Source organism: Ictidomys tridecemlineatus, chromosome 15 (assembly GCF_052094955.1).
Source record: "Ictidomys tridecemlineatus isolate mIctTri1 chromosome 15, mIctTri1.hap1, whole genome shotgun sequence".
NCBI lineage: Eukaryota > Metazoa > Chordata > Mammalia > Rodentia > Sciuridae > Ictidomys > Ictidomys tridecemlineatus.
The window spans coordinates 36,634,633-36,661,509 of NC_135491.1; the positions used below are offsets into that span (position 1 = coordinate 36,634,633).

General features: G+C 40.9%; 1 protein-coding gene across 11 annotated transcripts in view; it reads right to left on the reverse strand.

Moving 5' to 3' along the window:
- The window catches only part of Cnot1 (CCR4-NOT transcription complex subunit 1), an 83,147-nt gene extending 62,981 nt beyond the window's left edge, over positions 1-20,166 (reverse strand). For 10 of the 11 annotated variants that reach the window (XR_013430928.1, XM_078032415.1, XM_040280135.2 and 7 more), the window contains exons 1-2: positions 20,010-20,166; positions 7,390-7,666 (exon numbers count right to left, since the gene is read on the reverse strand). Coding sequence is in view for 10 of the 11 variants with exons in the window: in XM_078032415.1 (XP_077888541.1) it covers positions 7,390-7,491 (102 nt within the window). In the remaining variant the exon portion in view is untranslated. Of the gene's footprint in view, positions 1-7,389; positions 7,667-17,804; positions 18,005-20,009 lie in introns of all 11 variants that reach the window. The other variant, XM_013365877.4, reaches the window with a different exon arrangement.
- Between the last annotated feature and the right edge of the window lie 6,711 nt (positions 20,167-26,877).

A 26,877-nucleotide genomic window follows, 5' to 3' on the forward strand; every position in this document is an offset into this window, starting at 1 on the left:
CAAGCAATGAGATCTGATCACACTAAGTTACAACCAAAGCAGGGCAATAAATTATACCTGTCTCCTTAGTGCAGTCTACAGCACATCAGTCTCATAAACTAGGACAAAGCATCCAAGGATTTGCCTTTTTTATTTGTCACCAAAGGAAATTGAAAGTGCTAAGAACTAGAACTTTGTTCCCACCCCAGTTCTAAATTCCTAAACATTCTAAATGACTGTCTGCAAAGGTACTACTGAAGACACAAATTTTACTTATCTAAAAAATATTTAAACTTACTGAAACCTCAGTCATCAATTGAAACCAACATTCTTATGTTTTACCTTCAAAATTAATGACTAATTTATTCCTTATTTTATTCCAGTTTTATTTAAACACTAAATCAGAAACAGGAGACATAAACTAAAAAAAAGCCCTATACCTCAAGAACTTGGGAGCAAGAAAGGTGAATAAATCAATTTACAATGTAGCATTAAGGCAACCAGATCACATAGACAATTGCTGGAGTACTTGGACATGTACCACCACATTCACTCCTTCAAAATAGTTCTAGTTGTCCCAACAGTCAGTTCCTCCAAGATGTGCCTCAGTTGCGCAGTCATGTATATATACACATGCTTTACTGGGAACTGAACTAGGGGTGCTTAATCACTGGAGCCATATCCCTAGCCCTTTTTACTTTTTAAAGACAGGATTTCACCAAGTTGCTCAGGCTGGCCTCAAACTTGTAATTCTCCTGTCACAGCCTTAAGTCTCTGGGATTACAGATGCCAACATGCCTGGTTCAGCTAAAGAATACTATTGCCTAAGAGCACACTCCTCCTGGAGCAGGCAAGTTAGTAAAGGCCTAGTCATTTGGGCACACTGTGAAACATCTTTGATGTATGATATAGAACTCACTCCTCGTGTGGTTGTCCCAGGTTTTATTAGTTTGCATTACAGTTCTACCAAAATTGTGTCCTGTCTGCCTCCTTGCTCCCAGAGGTACTACAACTTTATAAATGCCCTACATTTCAAAGCATTTTCAGAGATAACGAACCACACCAAAAGCCCAGGTTAAGAATTGTAACTTTTGCCTCAGCAACTTAGGAAGCTGAAGCATGTGGATTGCAAGTTTGAAGCTAGTTTCAGCAACTCAATGAGGCCCTAAGTAACTTGGTGAGATCCTGTCCCAGTAAAAAATAAAATGGGCTGCGGATGTAGTGGTGGTACACACCTGTAATCCCAGTGTCTCAGGAGGCTGACGCAGGAGGATTCTGAGTTCAAAGCCAACCTCAGCAACTTAGTGATACTCTAAGCAATTAGCAAGCCCGTCTCTAAATAAAATATAAAATGAATTGGGGATGTGGCTCAGGGGTTAAATGCCCCTGGGTTTAAATCCCTGATACCAAAAAAATGAATAAATAAATATATAAAAAATAAAACAGGCTGGGGATGTAGCTCAGTGGCAAAAGCACTTCTGGGTTCAATCACTGGCTCCAAAGGGGATGGAAGGACAATTGGAGCTTTTGAGTTGTACATAGACATCATCAATTATACATCTTGAAAAGGTCATTCTGACAATACAGGGAAGATGTCTTACAGTAGGGCTATCAATGTTAAGACGACTTGGGATAAAAATTACTTGTGATCCAAAATTATTTTCTTCTGGCTTTTTGCCATCTACGAACAAATATAAAGGGATTCATCAAACGAATACTGTGGACAAAAATTTAGCATCTGCCATTTTATACATTTACCAATGGACAAAATAAAATCTTTGAACTTCAATATAAAATGAGACAGGATTGATGTGTAGCTCAGTGGTGGATTATATGCTCAGCATGCATGAGGCCCTGGGTTAAATCCCTGTTACATAACCAAAACAAAGGCAGGCACAGTGGTGTATGCCTGTAATCCCAGTGGCTCTGGAGACTGAGAGATGAGGATAACAAACTTGAGGCCAGCCTCAGCAATGTAGAAAGACCTAAGCAATTTGGCAAGACCCTGCCTCAAAAAGAAAAAAAAAAAAAGACAATACTACCTACCCTACAAGACTATAGCAAGGATGTGAAAAATACTATTAAATCACATTAAAAATAATGCCTGTAACACTGTGATGGAAAAGTTGCTATAAAAATGGGAAAACTGACTTTACACATAGAATGACTGAAATGACAGAATGCTTAGTATTTTTTACTTATCCGTGTTGTGCTGTTAATAATCTCAATGCATCATAGTATACACCTTGTTGGTGGATGCTAAAGTTGTTTTCTAGTTTGAGAGTGTTATGATATATGTCTTTTGATCATAGAGCACATGCAGGTCTACAAGTGCGAAGGAGAACTGCTAGGTTATAACTGGTATGTCAAATAACAGAGGAAAGCTAGAAGATGTTGGCTTTTATTTTATTTATTTTTTTGATCTGCATGGTTTTAACAGGTACATGTTTGTTTTATGAAAATTCATCTGTATGCATGAATTGTGAATTGCTCTATGTGCAGATTAACTTCAATAAAAAGTTGATTAAGCCTAACCATGGTTGTATATGACTGTAATCCTAGGAACTCAGGAGCCTGAGGCAGGAGGATAATACATTCAAGTATATCCCAGCCTCACCAACTAAGTAAGACTATATCTCAAATTAAAAGGGCTGGGATATCGGGCTGGGGATATGGCTCAGCGGTGGAGCGCTTGCCTACCAGGTACGAGGCCCTGGGTTCGATCCTCAGCACCACATAAAAAAATAAAAGTATTATGTCCAACTACTTCTAAAAAATAAATATTTAAAAAACAAGGGGGGCGGGCCCTGGGATATAACTCAGTGGTAGAGTACCCCTGGATTCAATTCCCAATATTGGAAGGAAAAAAAGGTGACTAACTAGGTGTGGTAGTGCATACCTGCAGTCCCAACACTTCAGAGAGTGTAATCCCAACTATTTAGGCTGACGCAGGAGGATCATTTTAGTCTAGGAATATAAGGCCAACTTGAACAAAACAACAGAACACTGTTTTGCTCATACACACAGACATACATCACATTAGGTACATAAAATATTTGAAAACTAATTGCTTAAGACAGAATAAATACTTAAATAATAGCTGCATTTAATTGTTAAATCAAACACTGACCAACACAGCTTTTAGAATTTATCTAAGAAATTAATTCAAATAAAGGGAATAATAGAGAAAATCTTCAATGGATACTGGTAGAACTAGGTTTGATGCTTGCAAGATGACTATTTATTCCAGGAACTGTTTTTAAGACTAGATGTAACAGAGGGCTGGATGTAGCTCTGTTGTTTTTTGTTTTTTAAGAATTTTTATAGGCACTTTATTTTTTTAAAGAGAGAGAGAGAGAGAATTTTAATATGTATTTTTTAATTATCGGCAGACACATCTTTTTGTTTGTATGTGGTGCTGAGGATCGAACCCAGGCCGCACGCATGCCAGTCAAGCACGCTACCGCTTGAGCCACATCCCCAGCCCTGTAGCTCTGTTGTAAAGGGCTATCTGAGGACACATGAAGCCCATTAATCACTAATGGGGTGGGGAGTAGAGAAATGGAAAAAACAGACTAATCAACCTGATGTATAGTCTAATTTATTTTTTTTTAACTTTTTTTTTTTTTTTAGAGAGAGAGAGAGTGAGTTTTTAATATTTATTTTTTAGTTCTCGGCGGACACAACATCTTTGTTGGCATGTGGTGCTGAGGATAGAACCCGGGCCGCACGCATGCCAGGCGAGCGCGCTACCGCTTGAGCCAAATCCCCAGCCCTATAATCTACTTTAAAAATAAAATTAAACATAACCACAATTTCCATGAACACTAAAAAAAAAGCATACTTGCCAGACACAGTAGCACACCTATAATCCCAGCAACTCAGGATTCCAAGTTCAAGGCTAGCTTTAGTGACTCTGAAAAGCCCGAAGCAATTACAGAGACCCTGTCTCAAAACAGTAAAAAACAGCTAAGAATGTAGCTTAGTGATAAAACACCCCTGGGTTCAATCCCAGTACCAAAAAAAGAAAAATGAGGGGCTGGGGTTGTGGCTCAGCAGTAGAGCGCTCGCCTAGCACGTGCGAGGCCCTGGATTCAATCCTCAGCACCACGTAAAAACAAATAAAAGTATTGTGTCCAACTATACCTAAAAAATAAATATTTTTTTAAAAAAGAAGCACCCAGTAGTACTAAAAAAAAAAAAGAAACAAAAATGAAAAAAAAAAGGTATATGCTCACACAAACCTCAACTTTAAACTCTAGAAGTTACCTGTACAATTACATTTTATACATAGATGAAAGAGAGCTAGTGCCAGGTGCAGTGGCACACGCCTGTAATCTCGGCGGTTCAGGAGGCTGAGGCAGGAGGATTTCGAGTTCAAAGTCAGCCTCAGCAAAGGCGAGACGCTACACAACTGAACCAAGACCCTGTCTCTAAATAAAATACAAAAAGGGTTGGGGATATGGCTTAGTGGGTAAGTGTCCCTGAGTTAAATCCCCGGTACCAAAAATAACTAGAATAGAATAGAAAGAAAAGAAAAAGGGCTGGGAATGTGGCTTACTGGTTTAAGTGCCCCTGAATTCAATCCCTGATATCATAAAATGAATGAATGAATGAATGAAGAGTTGTGGATGTGGCTCAATGGTTAAGTGCCCCCAGAGTTCAATCCCCAGGGCCAAAAAAACATACATACATAAGTGTTATGCACTAAAACTAAACATACTACTGAACTGTCTTAAAAGACTGAATGAAATACTTCACAAATCAAACCTACATAAAAAGTAATTCTACTTATAGGGCATGATGGAGCACCCCCATAATTCCAGCTACTCAGGAGGCTAAAGCAGAAGAACAGCAAGTTCAAGGCCAACCTCAGCAATTTAGTGACACTGTCTCAAAATAAAAAATAAACAAAAAAGGGTTGGGGATGTAGCTCAGTAGCAAAACACCCTGGGTTCTTTATTATAATTGGCAGTACCAAAAAACGCCCCCCCACACACACACACAAATGCTAATGGGAAATGCAGCTCAGTGTAGAGAAGCCCTGGTTTTAATTCTCTGCATCATGAAAAAAAAAATAGTAATTTTAAAAAAGATCAATCTGGGCACAGTGGCTCAAGCCTTTAATCCCAGCAGCCTGGGAGGCTGAGACAGGAGGTTCATGTATTCAAAACCAGCCTTAGCAATGGTGAGGTGCTAAGCAACTCAGTGAGACCCTGTCTCTAAATAAAATACAAAACAGGGTTGGGGATATGGCTCAGTGGTTAAGTGCCTCTGAGTTCAATCCCCAGTACAAAAAAAAAAAAGACTGAGAGCCAAAAACCTGAATAGGTATTTTGCAAAAATACATTAAAAATTAATACATGAAAACTCAGTTATCATTTGCAAATCAAAACCACTTTACACCCACAAGAATGGCTAAAAGAAAAAGGACAGATATGACGAATGTTAGTGACTTTGAGGAGAAACTGGAACCCCCATGCACTGCTCCTGAAAATGAAAAATGATGCAGTGCTTTGAGAAAGTGACAATTCTTCAAAATGTTGAATATGGGCTGGTGGTATGTATAACTCAGTTGTAAACAAATTGCCTAGCAGGAAACAGTCTTCAACTCTATCCCCAGCACCACATGCACATATACATACAGGTGCGCATGCACACACACACACACACACACACACACACACACACACACACAGTTCCCATGGGACCCAGCAATTCCATTACAGACATACACAAGAGACCCTGAAAAAGCAAAATGTACACAAAAAAACATTATAAATAAATTTTAAAAAATAGCAGTATTTATAATAACCAAAAAGCAAAAAAATCCTAAGTATCTATCAATTGCTATACAGATAAACAAAATGTGGAATAAATACAACAGAATATTATTTGCCCGAAAAATGGAATGAAGTATTGACATGTGCTACAATATAAATGAAACTTCAAAACATCGTTAAGTAAGTCAGGCACTGAAATGCACACCTGTAATCCCAATGAATGAAGAGGCTGAAGCAAGTAGATTGCAAGATGGAGACCAACCTTAGCAATTTGGCAAAACCCTGTCTCAAAATAAAAAATAAAAGGGCTGGGGAGATAACTCCGCAGTATGGTGCCATTGGGGTGGGGGTGGGGGACTGAAAGAAGGTAAGCACAAAAGGCCATATACGGTATAATGTAATTCATTTTTTGGGTACTGGGATTGAACTCAGGGCACTTTACCACTGAGCTACATCCCCAGATTTTTTAATTTTTTATCTTGAGACAGGGTCTTATTAAATTGCAATCCCCCTACCTCAGCCTCCAAAGTTTCTGATATTATAGGCATGTGCCACCGTACCCAGCATATAATTCCTTTCATACATAATATTCAGAATAGGCAAATCCACATAAGTAGAAAGCAGATTAGTGGTCAGCAACAAGGGAGAGGAAGAAATGGAAAATGCCTGTTAACAAATCAAGGGCTTTATTTTGGGGGATGAAAAATGTTTTAGCACTACATAGTGGTGGTGATTTGCACAACTTTGAATCTACTAAAAAGCTACTGAATTATACATAAGTTTTAGACAGACATGGTGTCACATGGTGTCACACATCTACAACCTGGGGACTTGAGAAAATGAGGCAGGAGGATGGCAAGTTCAAGGCCAGCTTGAACAACTCAGGAAGACCATACCTCAAAATAAAAAATTAACAGTACTAGGGATGTACGTACATATCTTAGTAGCAGAGGAGAATTACAAAAAATAAATAAAATTAAAAGGCGAGGTCATGGTGGTACACGCCTGTAATTCCAGAGAAGCAACTTAGGAGGCTGAGGCAGGACAATCAAAAGTTCAAGGCCAATCTGAGTAACTTAGCAAGGCCCTAAGAAGTTTAGTGAGACCCTGTCTCAAAAAATAAAAAGTTCTGGGGATATGGCTTAGTGATTAAGCACAACTGGGTTCAATCCCCAGGAGCAAAAAAATAAGAAATAAAAGTAAAAAAAAAAAATTTAAATTTGAGTTTTATGGTTTATGAGTATTCTCAACTTTTCTTTACATGAAGGAAAACTAGCACACAAAAGTCAAATATTTTTAATACAAAAAAATAGTAAAGAGGATGCAGTTGTAATTCAGTGATAGAGCACTTGCCTAGTATGTGTGAGGCACTGAGTTCAATCACATAAAAATAAACAGATACATAGGAGATAGATATATGGTGTTTTTTATCTACAACTAAAAAATTTTAACAAAACAGTGAATATCTTAAAAGATTCAAATAAGATGTCTTTTAACATATTACAGTGAAAAGAATCACAGAGGCAAAGGTTAACTTTCATGCAACATATTATATAAATTTACAGCTTTATTCCTACTGCATACTCATTACTTTAATGGTATTTCTTTTTCTGACTTGATTACTTACATGCTGTATTTCCTGCTGGCTGGCTCGGTAATTTTTCTTGGTTAAATTGTCCACCAGGTAGCTGATTTGAGACAAGGCCAGCGAGAGCGAGTCAAGATTCATTGCTGGTTGGGGCGGAAGCAGGCGGCCGAGCCCGGCGCAAAATCACCATTATTCCCCTTTAGTCACCTCAGAGGCAGGTTAATGCTTTCTTTTGTAATTAGACTATATCTGGTGTCTGTATAATGTCTTCAGTTCTTCTTTACCAGGGGTCTTACTCTGTTCTGAAACATGGCACCTGTAATTTAAAAAATCCAGAATTCTAAATTAGAATTAGAAACGGGGGAATGGTTAAATAAATTTTATCTCTGTCTCAGCAACTAAAATGTTACTGGAAACTTTAGAAGAAAGTAAATACTCCATAAGTCAAATTCTTTCCTACATTAAAGTATTCACTAGACCAGATACAGTAAAACACGGCTGTAATCCCAACAACTCAGGAGGCTGAGGGCTAGTAGGATCCCAAATTCAAGGCCAGCCTCAGCAACCTAGTGAGACCCTGTCTCAAAAATTTAAATAATAATAATTAAAAGGTGAGGGGGCAGAGCCTGGGGATGTTCAGTGGTAAAGCATTCCTGGGTCCAATCCTCAATACACTTCCCTAAAAGAAAATGTCCCATGCCCAGGGCTATATCACTGCCACACTGACAACTAAAGACTGTTAAATATAATAGTAAAACACAAATTTCAACAAGCCCACCTTTATTACAAAGTTAATACATTCAACTAATAATCATTTCTCAGCTCTTACTGGATCTACTACTACAGTAAACCTTACTTTATTAACCAAACTAGACACTTCTGTAAGTGAAGGGGGCACCCTTAACAATTTACATAGGCCTTGGAATATAGCTCAGTGGTAGAGTTCTAGCATGCACAAAGCTATGTGTTGGATCCCGGGCACTACAGGGAAGGAAATAATAGGTGTAATCCAGGCTATCACTCCCTCCTCCCTAGATGATACACTTTATTTCCAAGCTGCCATTTCACTCTTTTCTTCTCAAATCTCCATTACAGGCTTTTGGCCTCATGTTTTGGAGTCCTTGGACTTTCCCTATATTCACTTTCTTGGTAATTTAATCTTATGGCTTTACAAATTATCTACATCAGGCTAGGGATATAGTTCAATAGTAGAGCACTAATCTAGTATGTATAAGGCCCTAGGTTCAATCCCTAGTACCACAAACACATACACCAGCAATTCCCAAAGTTCTATTTCTAGTTCAAACCTCTCTCTCATGGCATACGTATTTGTACTATATAATTTTTTACCTGACATCTCATACGCAGTCTGTTACAAGACTGCAAAGCCTTCCCCTATCTCAGTCGATACTAATTTCATCTTAAAATTACTCAGGTCTGGGGGTTGAAGGTTGGGGATGTAGCTCAGATGATAGAGTGCTTGCCTCACATGTACAAGGCCCTGGGTTCAATTCCCAGTACCACCATCAAAAAAAAATCGTTACTCAGGTCAAAATCAGTCTTCCATTCCTCTATAACCATTCTCTTAAGAAATCCTTTCAGCTGTACCAAATCTAATTAGTTCTAACCCTCTCCAAATCTATGATAATCTAAAAACCATTATCTATCACCTGGATTACTATACTAGCCTTCTAACTGTTCTTTCAGGTTCTAGCCAGACAAAAGTACTTTTCAAATATAAAAACTCACTCAAAATTTGTCAACCAGAGTTCAAAATCCTCCATTGACTCAGAGTGGAAGCCTGAGTCCTTACAATAGCCTAGGAAGAGTTATACAGGATTTATGTAGCCACTGACACTCCCTTGGCTTCCTCTCCTACTCTTGACTACCTTACTATTTATTTTCTCTTAACCACAATACATTGACATCCTTGCTACTTCTCAAAAAAAAAGTCCATTTTAAGGTCTCTGCATCAAATGATGCAGAATCCTTCTCCAGGAGAACCACCTTGAATATCCTATGCAAGACTACAACACCCACTAACCACATCTGTGACCCACTTATTTCCACATCTCATCACCTAACATAATGTATAACATACTTATTTTTGCCTATCTTTTCATATTAGAATGTAAGTCCCATGAGATTGGTGATTTTAACTGTCTATTATCTATTATTCACAAATTTATTTTTAAGTACTAAAAGGTCCATACTAAGAGCTCATTAAAGCTTCTATGTAATACATACATAGCTTATAACTTCATAACCTGTGACAGGGCAGGAACAAACTCGTGATATAAAATATGCACTTAGAATGCGTAAGGCCTTGAGTTTAATCCCAAGCCCCAACCCCGCCCAAAAAAGCGTCCCACTGCACAAAATAGCAGGAAAACCCACTGAAATTTTATTGATCTGATACAACAATCACAAAAGTAAATAACAGATGACTTAATTTATCAATCTCAATAGCACATACCAATAGCTCATACCACCAAGTTAAGACTTCCTAGACTCATCATGTACATGTAAATATGGATCACAATGACAATTTACAGCCCATGTTTATTCCAAGTATTATAATGCAAAGCTATAAAAACACTTTCCAACAAGCTCTCCACAGCTGAGCATGCTCAGCTGCAATCCCAGTTTACTAGGAGGCTGAGGCAGGAGGATTCTTAAATTCAAGATCAGCCTGGGCAACTTACAGAAACTCTATCAAAATTCTTCCATAAAATGGGGCAAGGGCAGGAAGCAGTGGCTCACACCTGGTTATCTCTGGTACTAAACCATCTAATCCTCTTATATGAACCTAAAAAAAAATGGTAATAGTAAAGTCATCAAGGAACAACAGCATGATTCTGTCACTGGACTTTACTTTTAAGTCGGAAGTTTCTCTTAAAAATGAGAAACAGGCCAGGTAAGGCTGGGTATACAGCCTAGTAGTTAGAGCATTTGTCTTGCATGTGAGAGGCCCTGGATTCAATTCCCAGTACAAAAGAAAAAAAAAGACTGGTGCATGCCTGTAATCCTAGCAGCTCAGGAGGATCCAGAGTTCAAAGCCAGCCTCAGCAATGTCAAGGTGCTAAGCAACTCAGCGAGACCCTGGCTCTAGATAAAAAACAAAATAGGGCTGGGGATGTGGCTCAGTGGTTGAGTGCCATCATCCCCCCTGAATTCAATCCTCGGTACCCACACACACACACAAAAAAATAGACATATATATGACATATAAGACCCAAACACTTGATTAAAACCCTAAAAGTGTTGGGCAGAAATGGCAACCTATCTGTGATTCCAACAACTTCGAGGCTGAAGCAGAGGATCCCAAGTTCAGAGCCAGTCTGAGCAATTTAGGGAGACTCAGTATCAAATTTTCAATAAAAAATTAAGAAGAGCTAGGGACTGGGGTTTTAAGGAGTAGAACACTTGCCTAGCATTGTGATGCACTAGGTTCAATTCTCAGCACCGCATGTGAATAAAATAAAGGTCCACTGACAACTAAAAACAGAGCTAAGAATGTAGATAACCCCTTAGCCCCCAATACCACAGAAAGAAAAAGGAAAATAACAGAGGAGGAAACTGAAAAATTAACTTTCCACAGAGAAACCAAAAACTAGATTAACTGAGCATGATGGTGCACACCTGTAATCACAGCATCTTGGAAGGCTAACAGATCAGTTTGAGGCCAGCCTCAGAAACTGAGGTAGGCCAGTCTTAGAAAGACCCTGTCTTTAAAAAATAAATAAATAAAACGGTCTGGGAATGTAACTCAGCACCATGGAAAAAAATTAAGTTAGTGAAGTTTTACATATTCCAAGATTCTCTATGTAAAATCCCAATCTATAGATGTTACATGGCTTTACTATACAGAAAAAAAGAAATTAACATGGATGGCCAGAGACTACTGTACTTTTTTATAAAGGTTCATGAGGTTGTCCCTTGACTGGTGGGGGAGAACTTGGATTTCTGACAATTCCCTAGAACTAATAAGAGTAACTCACTGTGCCTAACTTGTATTGCCAAAATGTAGTTTATGTTTTTTAAAAAATTTTTTTAAAGAGAGAAGAGAGAGAGAGAGAGAGAGAGAGAGAGAGAGAGAGAGAGAGAGAGAGAGAGAGAGAGAGAGAGAGAGAGAGAGAGAATTTTTTAATATTTTATTTCTTAGTTTTTCGGCAGATACAACATCTTTGTTTGTATGTGGTGCTGAGGATCGAACCCGGGCCGCGCGCATGCTAGACGGGCGCCCTACCGCTTGAGCCACATCCCCAGCCCGCCAAAATGTAGTTTAATATAAACATCAACATTTCCTCTGGGAGGGTAGAATTTTGTTATGTGGTAGGTAGAGAGTACCTGTAACTATTACAATCCTAGGCAGAGTCTTTTTTGTTGTTGCTGTTATTCTCCTGATACTGGGGATTGAACCAAGAGATGCTTGCTTCACCACTAAGCTATACTCTCAGCCCTTTTATTTATATTTTTATTTTGAGACAGGGTCTGACTAAATTGCTGAGGCTAGACTTATGATATTCCTGCTCTCCCAAGTCACTAATATTACTCTCCCAAGTCACTAATAAGTCAGCAACCAAGTAAGTTTGTAGGCAACTTAGGGAAATCTTGTCTCAAAAAATAAAAAGGGCTGGGGATTTGGCTCAGTGATAAAGCATCTCTGGTTTCAACCTCTAGTACCAAAAAAAAAAAAAAAAAAAAAGTTTCTCTACTACACAATATTTAACACACATAGGATGCATCAATTCTTTGCTGGGAGGAATTAAGTTCATTTCCACTGGAAGAAGACACTTGGAAGCATGAGCCTGGTACCTTCCAGGTTTTTTTTTAAAAGATAATTTTTTTTTTTTTAAAGAGAGAGTGAGAGGAGGAGAGGAGAGAGAATTTTTAATATTTATTTTTCAGTTCTCAGCGGACACAACATCTTTGTTGGTATGTGGTGCTGAGGATCGAACCCGGGTCGCACGCATACCAGGCGAGCGCACTACCTCTTGGGCCACATCCCCAGCCCCACCTTCCAGGTTTTACCCTATACATCCTTTCCGTTTGCTGATTTCCCTTTTGCATAACAGCCCTGAGTACAACTATATGCTCCTGGACTTAAGGACCTCCAACAAACTTCATCTGGGCAAGTAGCCAAGATAAAATATTTTCTGGAGGTAACAGGAACCAAACTATAGATTTCCTCTCTAGTACGTACAAAATTTTGGATTTTATAACAAAGACAATCCTGAAACTATTTTGAATGATTTCAGTATTTTAAGGAATAGATTATAGCATACATTGGCTAGATGCTCACCAAATCTCTTTTTTCTTCATGGGTAAAGAACTAGACTAGCAGAGTATAGTGGTACACACCTGACTGGCTACTCAGGAGGTTGAGGCAGGTTCCAAGTTCAAAGCCAGCCTCAGCAACTTAGCAAGATCCTCTCAAAATAAAATATAATAAGGGGTGGGGTTGGTGGTTAAGTGCCCCAGGGTTCAATATGTGGTACCAAAGGAGGGATTCACCTGGAGATGTAGTTCTGTGGTATAATGCCCCAAAGTTCAATCCCTAGTACCACCAAAAAAAAAAAAAAAGAGAGTGACTGTATTTCTCAGATTCTTTACATTGATGTGGCAAATGTGAGTTAGCTCTAGCCATTGAGACAATACCAAAAATCACTTGTCATTTCTAGAATTGGCTCATAAAACATGCTACTTATGAACCTTTTGTTCTTTCACCATTTGCCGATTAACACTACAAAATTAAAAAGCCTGGGTTCCTGAACTACTACACAGAAAGCAATCTATTGAACTTCTTCAAGGAAAGTTATTTGGGGAAAAAATACATTTCTATTCTGTTAAACCAGGTGATATCTTGGGGCTTTTTGTTATGTTGGGGTTATTATTAGACCTATTTTGCCAAGTAACAGACAACACAAAAAGGTAAACATTTTAAGAACTTTTTATTTTTTTGCAGTACTAATACCAGGACCTTGTACATGCTAGGCAGGCAAGCACTCTACCACTGAACTACAGCCTCAATCATTCTTTTATTTTTACTGGGAATACTGAGCTATCTTCCCCCTTTTGGGGGGTACTGAAGATTGAACCCAGGGGCACTTTACCACTGATCTACATCCCCAGCCCTTCTTATTTTTTGAGTCAGAGTCTCATTAAATTACTAAATTACAGAGCCTGGCCTTGAACTTGTCATCCTATCTCAGCCTCCCAAGTCACTGGGACTATAAGTACATGCCACTGAACCTGGCGCCTTTTTTTTTTTTTTTTAATTGAGACAGGTTGTCGGTAAATTGGCCAGGCTGGCCTTGAACTTGCCACCCTCCTGCAAATCCTAAGAATCTGGGATCATAGGAGTGTGCCACTGTGCCCAGCTAGTTTGTTTGTTTTTAAGTACTGGGGATCTAACCCAGGGCATTTTACCACTAAGCCACATTCCCAGCCCTTTGTATTTTTTATTTTAAGACAGGGTCTCATCAAGTTGCTGAGTGTCTTGTTAAGTTGCTGAAGCTGGAACCTGCGATCCTCTTTTCTCAGCCTCCTGAGTCACTGGGATTATAGGTATGGGCCACTGTGCCCAGCTAAATTCTTCATCATTAAAAACTGAAGAAGTTGGGCTGGAGATGTGGCTCAAGCGGTAGCACGCTGGCCTGGTATGCGTGCGGCCCGGGTTCGATCCTCAGCACCACATACAAACAAAGATGTTGTATCTGCCGAAAACTAAAAAATAAATACTAAAAATTCTCTCTCTTAAAAAAAAAAAAAAAAAAAAAACGGAAGAAGTGGTCCATGCACAGTGATTTACACCTATAAACCAGCTGCTCAAGTGGCTGAGGAAGTAGGATGGCAAGTTGAGGCCATACTGGGTAAATTATGAAGACCCTATCTCAAAAATTTTAAAAAGGGCTGGGAGTGGTAAAGCACTTACCCAGCATGTAAAAGGTCCTGGGTTCAACTAGTACTGCAATATTAATTAATTAATATTAATCAATACTGCAAATTAAAAACAAAAGTAAACCCCCAAAAAAAATAAGCTAGAAGAGCAAGAATCACTCCAGAATCAGAAAGGAACCTAGTTCCCAATCTGGAATCAAGTACTCAGAAGCATCTTCCCAGTAGCATTTTCACAATTAAAAACGGATGAAGTACAGCCAGGCACAGTGGCAAAAGCCAGCAGCTCAGGAGGCTGAGGCAGAAGATTGAGAGTTCAAAACCAGCCTCAGCAACTTAGGTAGGTCCTAAGCAACTTGGTGAGACCCAATCTCCAAATAAAATATGAAAAGGGCTAGGGATGTCACCCCCTGAATAAGTTCCCCTGGTTCAATTCCCAATGCCAAAAACAAAACACAATAAAAGGATTAAGGATGTGATATACATAAAAGTATACATAGAAGTAACAAAGGAGTGAGTGTGGTGATGCAGGCTGTAATCCCATCCATTTGGGAGTCTGAGATTGGGAGGATCACAAGTTTGAGGCCAGCCCCAGCAATTTAGCAGGGCCCTAAGCAACTTTACAAGACCCTGTCTCAAAATAAAAAGGGCTGTGAATGTGACTCAGTGGTAAAGAAAGCATCCTTGGGTTAAATCCCCATTGGCAAAAGAAAAAAAAAGAAAAAATTAACAATGGCTAGGGATGCTTAGCATGCACAAGACCCTGAGTTCAATCCTCAGCACACACACAGATGAACTATACACTTATGCTTGAACTGCAATAAGGGATATTATTGGCAGAAGATGACATTACAGATAAAAGTAGTAAAGACCTATTTGGAAACCATGACAAAACAATCTTTTCACTATAATACAGTGTAGAATCCTGCCACAGACAAGGAGGTATCTGAAAGACTTTTGAACAGAGAAAGGATACTTTTTTTTTTAAATTTTTATTATTGGTTGTAGAGAAAGGATACTTTTGAAGCAATAATTTAAGAGGCATTTTGGCATAATATAAAGAATTAACTGAGCCAGGTACAGTGATGCATGCCTGAAATCCCAGCAGCTCAGGAGGATAAGAGAATTCAAAACCAGCTTCAGCAATTTATCAAAGCACTAAGACAGACCCTATCTCTGGATAAAATATATAAAAAGGGCTTGTTGGTTAAGCGCCCCTGGGTTCAATTCCCAGCACGCATATACAAGCATGCGCGCGCACACACACGCACAAAAAAAAAAGTATTCCTAGAATATTGAACTATTTACACCATACTCACGTAACTTAGGTAATAAAGAGAAACCTAATAACTATGGAGTAGATAATAGAACAACTATTCTTAATTTTTTTTTTGTATGCTTGTTTGTTGGTGCTGGATATCAAACCCAGGGACTCATATATACTAGGTTAAGTGCTCTACCACTAAGCTATACCCCCAGCCCCAATACAACTTTTATTTTTTGTGTATGTGCAATATCAGGGATTGAACCAGGTATACTTTACCAGTAGAATGCTTTGCCAGTGCTCCCTCCTTTCCGCTCCCCCCCAAGACAGGGTCTTGCTAATTGCCCACTCTGGCCTCAAACTAGCAATCCTCCAGCCTCAGCCTCCCAAGGTGCTGGGATTACAAGTGTGTACCACTGCACACAGCTATGACAACTATTTTGATAATGGTCAAATGAGGCATTATAATTTTTCCAAACCCACATACATACACAGAGTAAAACCTAACATAAACTATGGACTTTGACAGATAATAATATGTCAATTTAGGTCCATCAATTGTAACAAATGTACCACCCTGTTGTTACGATTGTTTTAATGATAATGGGGGAAGCTATGAGTATGTGAGGGTAAGCAGTTCTAAGCAGTAGGTAGGGTATTTCTGTACCTTCTGTCCAATTTTGCTGTGAATCTAAACACACCATAAAAGCACTTAAAGTTTAGAAGTTATGAATCAAAAATGATAAAACTTTCAAGCTAATTATCAGAAAAAGAAAATGCTGAGATCATAATATGAAGCTTAAAAATACTCAAGATTCTTTCAAAAACTGCTTTCATCCCATTTCCTATTTCATTTAATTAGTCAAGCATCACCAAAAAAAACCCAACCAAAAATCGCCTAGTTTTTTGGTACTGGGGATTGAACCCAAGGGCACTTAACCACTGAGCCACATCTCCAGCCCTTTCTATTTTTTTTTTGAGACTGAGTCTCACTAAGTTGCTTAGGGCCTTGCTATGTTGCTGAGGCTGGCTTTGAACTTGCAATCAATCTCCTGCCTCAACCTCTTGAGTCACTGGGGTGCCTGGGTACAGTTTAATGTCTCATTCACCATTTTAGGAATTTCATTCTAACAATAACAAAATTAAGCCACATATGTATCCTGGGAGCCAGGGTTGTGGCTCAGTGGTAGAGTGCTTGCCTGGCATGCATGCAATAAGGCACTGGGTTCAATCTCCGGCACCACATAAAAATTAAAAAATAAAGTAAAGGTATTGTGTACATCTACAACTAAAAAAATATTAGAAAAAAAAGACATGTATCCTGCAAGTTAATGTCGAGCATTCCAGAATTTAAAAACTACAATGTGCTCATTAAATCTGTACTGTTCTACATTCCCAAAGTCTGAAGTTCCTTCAAATCTCAACAAAGTATTTCAGATTGAGTCTGTACCTCTCGTTACTGCCTTCTCAAACAACACTTTTCAATGAATAATTCATATTATTCGCTTTGTTCATGCCCACTTTTTTTTTAATTGGTACTTACAATTCAACCCATGAGAATTTTACCACTGAGCTACACCCCCAGTCCTTTATTATTTTGAAACAGGATCTCACTGAATTGCTGAGGCTAACCTTGAATTTGCAATCTTCCTGCCTCAGCCTCCCAAATCATTGGGATTACAGGCATGTGCCAATGCTCCTAGCCGTGCTTGCAAATTTATAAGTAAAACATTACATTTGAAAAACAGGCAGGGCGTGGTGCTGCAAGATGCAAGAGGCTCAAGAGGCTCAAGAGCCTGAGGCAGGAGGTCAGAGCCAGCCTCAGCAACTTAGCAAAGCCCTATCAACTTAGTGAGACACTGTCTCAAAAAATAAAAAGAACTGGGGATGTGGCTCAGAGGTTAAGCACCCCTAGTTTCAATCCCCAGTATCCCAAAAAAGAAAGAATATACAAAGTTCATAATATATAGTATTTCAAAATGGCAGACTAGTGCTTTCATTAATTTAAAAAGTATAACACTTTACAAAAAATTACACTACTAAGAGCAGGCTGAGGTTATAGCATAGTGGCAGAGTGCAAGCTTTAGCATAAGGCCCTGGGTTTGACTGCAGGACCCAAAAGGTGGAAAAAAAAATTTGCCTTCACAATTATCAAGTATAAATCCTCTTTCATGGAAGGTATCAAAGATCTGTTACCTAACACAATGAAATGATCAAGTTCATAAATTTAAGCTGGTTAAAAAGAAAGCTTCAAACAACTAGATCAGAATGTAACCAAAAACATACTTACCAAAAGCTACATGAAGGCATTTGAGATTAGGCTTTAAAGCATGTTTTGAAGAGATAGCAGGCATTTCCTTTACTGTCTTCACATAGTTTTGTTTTGTTTTTTAAATGGTTTAACCCAAAGTAAGGAGGATGTCATAGTATTTAGCTTGACAAGGTCCATTTAAAGAGATCAAGATTTAAACCGGGGTAGAAATTCAGAGACTAGAAAAAAAGAAAACTAAGCCAGGAATCCATTCAAGTGAGTTAGGAACCAAGAGCATTCCAGTTCTGTTCCACCATAATTCCAAAAATCTCTCCCTTAAAACTTCCAAGATAAGATATTAATGGTCAGGTCTTTGTGTTTTCACTAAGAAGATTGGGACCCTTAATTGTTGAAAAGGAACCAACTCTCCAAACAAGTTTTATCAGTATGCCACCATTTCAGTGAAAGCACAACTAGTCACCTAAAACTTCATGTATCATCAACCCATTTTCTCTTTAGACAAGGTAACAATTTGTAATGTCCTAAAACATGATTATTTAAACTGTTACCATATCTTATTAATCGCTAAATATTGTGCAGCCAATCTTTGAAAAGGCAGGAATCCCAACCTGGACTACACATTAGTGAAGTATCAAATCCACATGTCACTAAAAACAAATGTATTCTTATTTTTTGACCTACTTCTCAAATCTTTTATTTGACCTCCCTCTTTTTTTTAAGAATCTATGACCTCCCTCATTTTTTTAAGAATTCAAAGGGACTGACATGAGAGAAATGTGGTTTCTTTTAAAAAGTGCAATTACTCACTCGATTGTTACTACATGAGGATTTTTAAAAAACAGACAATTGAATTATAGAGAAACAGGCGGGAATATAAAGTACTGTTACCCGATTTTCAGGGAGAAAAGCCCGGGGGTGGTGGCCAATGTCTGTAATCTCAGCTACTAAGGAGGCTTAGACAGGAGTATAGCAAATTCAAAGCCAGTTTTGAAAATTAGTAAGACCCTATCTAAAATAAAGGGGGGAGCTGGGTTTATAGTGGGTAGTCCACCACTGAGTTATATCTCCAGTACCTAAATAAATAGAAATGACAAAGACTATTTACTAGGTCCGAAAATGTGACATCTGGGGCTGGAGATGTAGCTCAGTGGTAGAGGGCTTCCTCCACACGCTAGGGGACCCTGGGTTTGAGTCCCAGCACCGCCAAAAAAAAAAAGGGGGGGGGTGACATCTGATCGGTGACTTCAGGGGAAAAGTTCACTTCTCATATAAAGTTTATTTTAAATACAACACTTTCAAAACCACAAATATCAAGTGTTTGGCTGGTTGGTTTTTTAACCTACAATGCACATTCTTCGCGGAGAAACTTCTACGAGCACAGGTGGGTGAATTTTGCAGAGGGGGTGGTACTGCACAAGGTATCTGAGACCTGCAGCAAACCTCTCACCAGCCTTCCGGCCTAAGCGCTCATAACACTAGGAGGACACTTGCCCTGGGTGAGCAGAACGGCCACCACTGCACGGACATCGGGAAGAGTGGGTGGGGGCCAACTTCGGAGAAAGTGTAAGCAGTAGGGCGCGCGAGTGGAACAAAAACCTGTGGCTAGAAGTAATAAGGAAGTGCTCGCTCCCGCCCGCCCCTCCCACCGGCAGACACCCGAAACACCGGGGCTTGACAACGTGCTGGGGACGGAGGAGGGGGGCGAGTGGCTGCTCCGAGTACCGGGAAAAGAATTGGGAGCCTGCAACAACTCCAAACACGGTCCCCGCCGCCCAAGGCGGTAGGCCTCGGGGGCCGATGCCCACTGCACCCGTTCGGGAGCCCCAGAGAAAGGAGTTAAGGAACTTGTGGAGTCTGAAGAGGATACAACTGGAGCGAAGCGAGGCCCAAGGGCCCGAACTGCCGCCACCGCCATCCTCTAAACCTCCGAGCGCAAGCTGGGGGCCACCCCGGATCTCAACCCGCGCCCAGCCCTCAGCTTCCTGGAGCCTTTGCGCCGGCCTCTTCTCTGAAGAGTGCAAAGCCTCCGCGAGCCATGGGGAGAGAGCCCGCCTTGTCCCGCCTCGCTCCACTTCCCGGTCCCGGTGGTCCCTCATTCCTCGGAGCTCCGGGAAACGCTCCCAATGGCCCCAGGTCCACCCCCGATTCTTCTTCCCACCAGTACTCGCGTTCCGAGGCTGACACCGCCAGCCTACCCTAGCCCTTGATTCCAGTCCACCTCACCTCAGGCGGTTCCGGCGGCGCTGGACACAGGAAACTCCTGGGTCCCCGACTCCGGCTCTCCTCGACCCCCTCTTCGGTTAACTCCGCTTGTTTCTCTACAAAATGGCGCCGGAGGTCGCGCGCTCACGTCTCGGCCTTTCCCCTCCCCGTTCCCATTTCATCATTCGCTGCCCGCCTGAGGAGGGATGGCCCCAGCACCAGCCAATGACCGCACCCGGCCCCTGGCTCCCACCCAATCACCGACAAGTGCCCGCGGATTTAAACCAATCACACACTATCACTTGCATAAGTCGAGGAAGAAACCAGGCTTCTGCTAGCAACTACCAATCCAGGCTCCCACTTCGCGGGCTTTGGCCAATTGCCGCTCACCAGCCCCTAGGGACGGGAGTCGGAGTCCTCGCGCCTGCGCTCGAGGAGAGGGCCAATGGGAAGACACTGATAACTTCGATTTGGGGCTCCACGACTTCCCACCTGCCCTCGAGGTCTCCGACCAATGGGGGCATGGCATTCCCTTTGAGAAACAAAAAATACTGGAGGGGACCCGTAACTCTTGGCTACTCAGCGCGGGAACTACTTTGAGTTAGAGTAAAGCAGTCCTCCTCCACTGTCCTTCCACTTTCGAAACGTCACGGTCCAGTAGACTGCGGGGATTCCCAAAGGAAATGGTTCCCTGACCTCATTTTCCTTTAGCGGGGAACACCAGCTACGAGAAAGCAAGCCAGGCGCGTACTAGAGTTGGGGCTCTTGGCATCCTGGGATATGTAGTCGCGCTTCCCGCCCCATTCCTGTCGCAAAAGTAACGCGTTTCATTCGTCACTGGCTGCGCCGTTTAGAAGCAGTGCATCCTGGGGAATGTAGTCTCGCAGGCGTCCACCTGGTCCTTGCTAGCTTTTCTTGAATGAGGAAACTTTCTCTTCTGGTTCTATCTATTGAAGAAAAGAATCCTTGCAGAGAGATAAAAACTCAAGCTCTTCTCCTTGCTCAAGCCCTGAACAGAAAAACTAAAAAGGATTTCAATGCCATTTGCTTTCAGTATAAAAGACATCTTTTGCTTGATTTGTATCTATGTAAGATTTTATGAGTGAGAGGATGGAGAAGGAAGTGTGAACTGATTAGCACTTTTTCAAATAAACCAATTCTGCCCCCTCACTGCTGCCCTCAGGCTAGGCTCAGTAGCTCATCTTGTTTTATACTACCTTTTGTGCCTAAAACTTATTTTTTTTTTTTTAACTGTGGTAGGAAAAAAAATTGTAGAGCCCAGCGGTTCCTGTAATCCCAGCTACTTGGGACACTGAGGCAGAAGGGTCACTTGAGCTCAGGAATACAAGGGAAACAGCAAGACCCGAGATTGATTAATTGATGATTACCACCTTAATCATTTTAATGTGTATCGTACAGCAGTGTTAACTTCATGCGCATTGTCGTGCTACAGATCTCTAAAATTTTTCCATCTTGCAGAAAGTGAAACTGTGGGGAATATGGCTCAGTAGCTAAGTGCCCCTGGGTTCAATCCCCCTGGTACCAAAAACAAAAACAAAAACCTGAGGCCAACCTCAACAACTTAGTAAGACCCTGAACAACTTAGACCCTGTCTCAAAAAATAAAAAGTAAAGGACTGGTGATGCAGCCTATTGTTATAAATCCCCATTTCCCTTTTTCCTCAGCTCCTGGCATATCAGAATTATTCTTTTTATTTATTTCTTTTCAGGAACAGGACAGATTTATTTAGGAAAGAAGATACCTATGAAAGGGAGAAGGCAGTTCATCTTGGGAGCGAGAAGCTTTTAGGGTAAATCAATGAATACACATATACAATACAAATGTGTGGACCATTTCCAGAAGGAAAAATAACCCAGTCTTTTTATCTCAGTTGTTGTATGTGTGGTATTTGTCTTTTTCTGACTGGCTTTTTTCACTTAGTGTATTTTTTTGTTTCGTTTTGGTGCTGGGGTTGAACCCAGAGACATTTTACTACTGAGCTAAGTCCCCAGCCCTTTTATTTTTTATTTTGAGACACAGTCTGGCTAATTTGCTAAGACTGGCCTTCAATTTGGGGTCCTACGGCCTCAGCTTCTCAAGTCACTGGGATTACAGGTGTGTACCACCATGCCTGGCCACTTAGCATGATGCTGTAGAAACAGCAGGCCTGTAATCGAAGTAACTTGAGGGCTGAGGCAGTAGTATCCCAAATTCAAGGCCAACTTCAATAACTTAGAAAGGCCCTGAACAACTTAGACACTGTCTCAAAATAAAAAGAAAACAGGACTGGGGATGTAGCTCAGTGGCAAAGTGCCTCTGAGTTTAATTCAAGTATAAATTAATTGATTAAAATAAATAAAGGGGGAAAGAGAGACTAGGGATGTAGCTTAGTGTTAGAGCACTTGACTAGCATATGCCAGGCCCTGGGTTCAATGTGCAGTATCTGTAAAGAGAAAAAATAAAAAAAAAAAAGTTAAACTGAACTAAAGCTGAGTTGCTTTCCTCTGCTCCAGCCTGTCTTTGCCAGGAAAAGGATCCGGTGTAGCTTTACCCTTGTGCCCACTGGAGCTATGCCAATGTCACTCCTAGGATTTGACATACCATGGGGACTCAGCCAAGTACCCTACCACAATAACCTGAAGATGGAAGTCCTTCAACTGTGTCAGAATGTTGGGTGGCTCCTGTCCTTACTAGAAAGCTGAAAGACTTACAGAATGTTTACACATTGAAGGGATAGTGGAAATTACCTGGTGCAGCTTTTCATTTTCTCTGAAAGACATGGCTGGAACTCACACCCAAATTATTTTATTGGAGACCTTCACAAAGGATCGATGCAATCACCTCTTAACTCAATAATTATAAAAGTTGGTGTTCAAATGTATTTAGTCATCTGTTAATTACTCATCTGGTTCCTTTCCATGGCCTTTCTTCTAATCTTTCATTGTGCAATTAACTAGGCATCCCAGACTCTGGAGGAATTTTATAAAACTCTTTGCTTCTCAAAATAGTCTAGAGAGGGAAATGTAAGTGCCAGGAAACAAAAGCCTTATCCTATTGTTTAGGGAGAGGAGCAAAAAAAAAAAAAAATACCTAGAAGACAAAGAACCTTGAGTTATGTGCAAATTGTATAATAAAATAGGTAGGGGTGCTTAGAAGGTGAGCAGAGCACATGGCTTTATTATTTCATGATCTTGTTTTTCAATCCTATTTTTCAGATGAGTCTTAACTTCAGTTTATAGTAGGTTTTTAAATTTTAGTTGTTGATAGGCCATTATTTTATTCATTTATTTGTTTGAGGTGCTGAGAATTGAATCCAGTGTCTCACATACGTCAGGCAAGCACTCTACCACTGAGCCACAATCCCCCCAATTTACAGTAGTTTTGACTACCTAGGTAGCACTCCCTGTCTTAGTTGGGCACAGTGGGACATGCCTATAATCCCAGCAACTCCAGAGGCTGAAGCAGGAGGATGGCAAGTTCAAGGCCAGCCTCAGCAATTTAGCAAGTTCCTAAGCAACTTAGCGAGACCCTGTTTCAAAATAAAACATAAAAATGAGCTAGGGAAAGGACTCTCTGGCATATCCAAAACCTCCAGTGGTGAGCTAACTCTAAATCTTTGGAAAAGCAAGAATCAGAACAAGTAATAATTTTTTTTTAATACTTATTTTTTAGATTTCAGCGGACAAAACATCTTTGTTTGTATGTGGTGCCGAGGATCGAACCCGGGCCGCACGCATGCCAGGCGAGCGCGCTACCGCTTGAGCCACATCCCCAGCCCCAGAACAAGTAGTAATTAGCAAGTAATTTGAGGCCCTATGTTACCTATGGAATAAATGAGTCAAAAATTTCAAGGCTAGCAGAAGAGGGACGGGAAAGGAGAAATATTGGGGAAGGATATTGGCTGTATCATATTGTTATATCATGTACATATACACATATATAACAGTATTTATACCTATAATGCACCAATAAAAATATGTAAAATTAATTTAAGTAAAAATGTAAGAAAATAAAAGAAAAAATTGCAAGGCTAGAAAAAGAGCCAGGAGAAATTTTGTTTTCTTCAGAATTCTTAAAAGAATAACCTCTCCCTATACCCCCAAATGTGGGCTGAACAGCCTACCCCAGTGGCCTGTTTTAAGGCCACACTGGCTCTGATGTGGAGAAAGGACTGACACCCCTCAGAGAAGCTGCTGGGAGACTAGCCGGGAAGCCACTGCAAGGAGTTCAGGGGAAGGGGGTCCATGGGAATGGAAAGAACTAGAGTCACAGGAGACGCGGAAGGTAAAACCATCAGAAGGAGGTAAAACCTTCTGCATCAATTGCTTCTCCATTGATGGAGAAGCAATTGATGCAGAAGGAAAGATGAGAGGGAAGAACGAAGGGCTGCCGGCCACTCGTGCTTTTCCACAGAAAAGACAGAAAGATGGGAGGAGTCTGGGGACAGAGAATTCCAATTCAGTTTGGGGATGGAAGTCACCTGTGGTTCACCCAGGTAGAGGTGTTTGGAGGTCCCCATGGATTTTAAAACTCTGGGAATTGGGGACAACAGAGTGACAGAATGATGGAGCAGCTGTCCTGGTGGAGCCTACGGAGAGCAGAAGCCTGAGACCTGAACAGAGTTGTACCTGGGATCAAGGCTGCAGGAGGGAAGAGTCTACAGAGAAAGAAAAAAAAAAAGGGAAAGAGGAACTGCCCAGCCCAGGAGGCTCAAGGACTATGGAAGCAGAGGCCACAAGAGGGGCTAAGGAAGTCAAGCAAGGAAGAGACTGACCAGTCCTTGGCTTATGTGATAACTGGGCCAATAGTGATCCTGCAGAGAGCCATTGTTCTTTCTGTTTTTTTTTTTTTTTTTTTTTTTTTTTTGGTGGGGGGAAGGGTGTGGTATGCTACTGGTGATTGAAGCTAGGGGCACTTAATCACTGAGCCACATCCCTAGTTCTTTTTATTTTTTATTTTGAGACAGGGTCTCACTAAGTTGCTGAGGCTAATCTCAAACTTGGATCCTCCTGCCTCAGCCTCCCACGTCTCTGGAATTATAGGCATGCCCCACTGAGCCCAGAGGAGAGAGCCATTTCGGTGGCATGATTGAATCCAAGTGGGCTGTGAGTCCAGGATAGGGGAGGAGAGCTAAAGCTGGAGGATGGGAAGGCTCTGTTTTAAATATGAAGAGGCCACGTGTGGTGGCATACACCTGTCGTCCCAGCCACTTGGAAAGCTAAAGCAGGAAGATGGCAATTTTGAGGTCAGCCTAAACTACTTAGTGAGATCCTGTCTCAAAATAAAAAAATGAAAAGAACTAGAAATGTAGCTGTTTGGTGAAGAACCCAAGTTCAAACCCCAGTACTGAAGGAAGGAAAGAAAATGGAGAGATTGGAGCTGTGGTATAGCTCAATGGCAGAGCATTTGCCCAATATGTGCCAATCTTATCTCCCATGGAATAGAGATTGGCACGTTTCATTGCTAATGAAACAGTCTTTTGGAAAGAATTCATCTCTGGTCTGGGAGTGTAGCTCAGCGGTAGAGTGCTTGCCTAGCATGCATGAGTTGCCAGGTTGATCAGGGTGGAGTTTAACTTTAGATAGTGGAAGGGACAAAGTCTCCTTTTTTGTTCACTGAAGGAAGGAAAAAAAAATACCTTGTCTTTGATCATCTCCCTGGCCCTCCTACTCTTGACATTTCTTCCCTGAGGCAGAATGCTTCCAGGGAAAGTACCCTGTTGGAGCATTACTTCTAGCCTCTGGAAGTGAAAAGGATTGTAGTTTTCCAGCCCCCATCAAGGATTCCCCAGAATTCACGCTTCCTCTTCTATCAGAAAACAGGGCTTCCACAGATCTGTTCACTCCCTTCTTTCCAGCAAGTTGCAACCCAAGTTGCAACACTGGTCTTCCTCCAGACAAGGGCCCAGAGGCCACCCAACAGCAGCTCTTGCAAGAAAGGGGTCAAGTCTATATACTCCCTCCCGAGCTAACCCAGGGGTTGCCGAGAGATCCAGCCGAGGATGACAGTGTCTACTCTAGGAGTCAGAGAACTTGGGAACTGAGATTCCTGGGGTCCCTTTTCAACCCAGTCTCCCAACCAGCCAAAAGTTGCTCCTTGCTTGGGCTTACCTGTTCCCTCATCCTAACCTTGTACTGCCTCAGTGACCTGGCTGAATATCTACCCCGCCCGGATCTTATTTATCACTGAGGACAGAATGCTTGTAGACCAGAAACCAGGTGGATCTAAGATGGCTCCCAAAGTGATCACCAGACAACCTCTAACTCCATTCTAATTCCTTGTGCATGCTAAATGACACTCCCAGCACCATGACAGTTGACAATTACCATGACATGATTAGAAAGAAACATAATAGGAATGAAAAGAAGTGACACTCAAATTTCAGAAAAGTCTTCCCCCATTACCAGAAAATACATGAATTCCCCCTTTTATTAGTGTATCTTTCTTCCCTCCCCCTCATTTCTTTTAACCTCTATCTTTATCCCCCCCAGTACCATTGAGCTACATCCCCAGACTTTTTTATTTTTAATTTTGAGACAGAATCTAATTGGCTAAATTACTGAAGCTGGACTTAAACTTGTGATCATCCTGCCTCAGCCTCTGGAGCCGCTGGGATCACAGGCACCACCACACCTGGCTTATTTTACTTTATATTCATAACCACCTGACCTCCCAAGGGTCAGAAAGTTGATTTGCAAGTCTGTCTTCCACTTCTCCTATTCTTGGCCAAGATTAAAGATCTTCCCTGCTCAGTTGGTGCTGAGTCTTGTTATTGGTTCCATAATTCTGATAGGAAATAAAGAGGATGTAGCTCTGAGGAAGAGCATGTACCCAGTAAGCTTGTGGTTTGTGGCAAAATAATAATAATAATAATAATAATAATAATAAT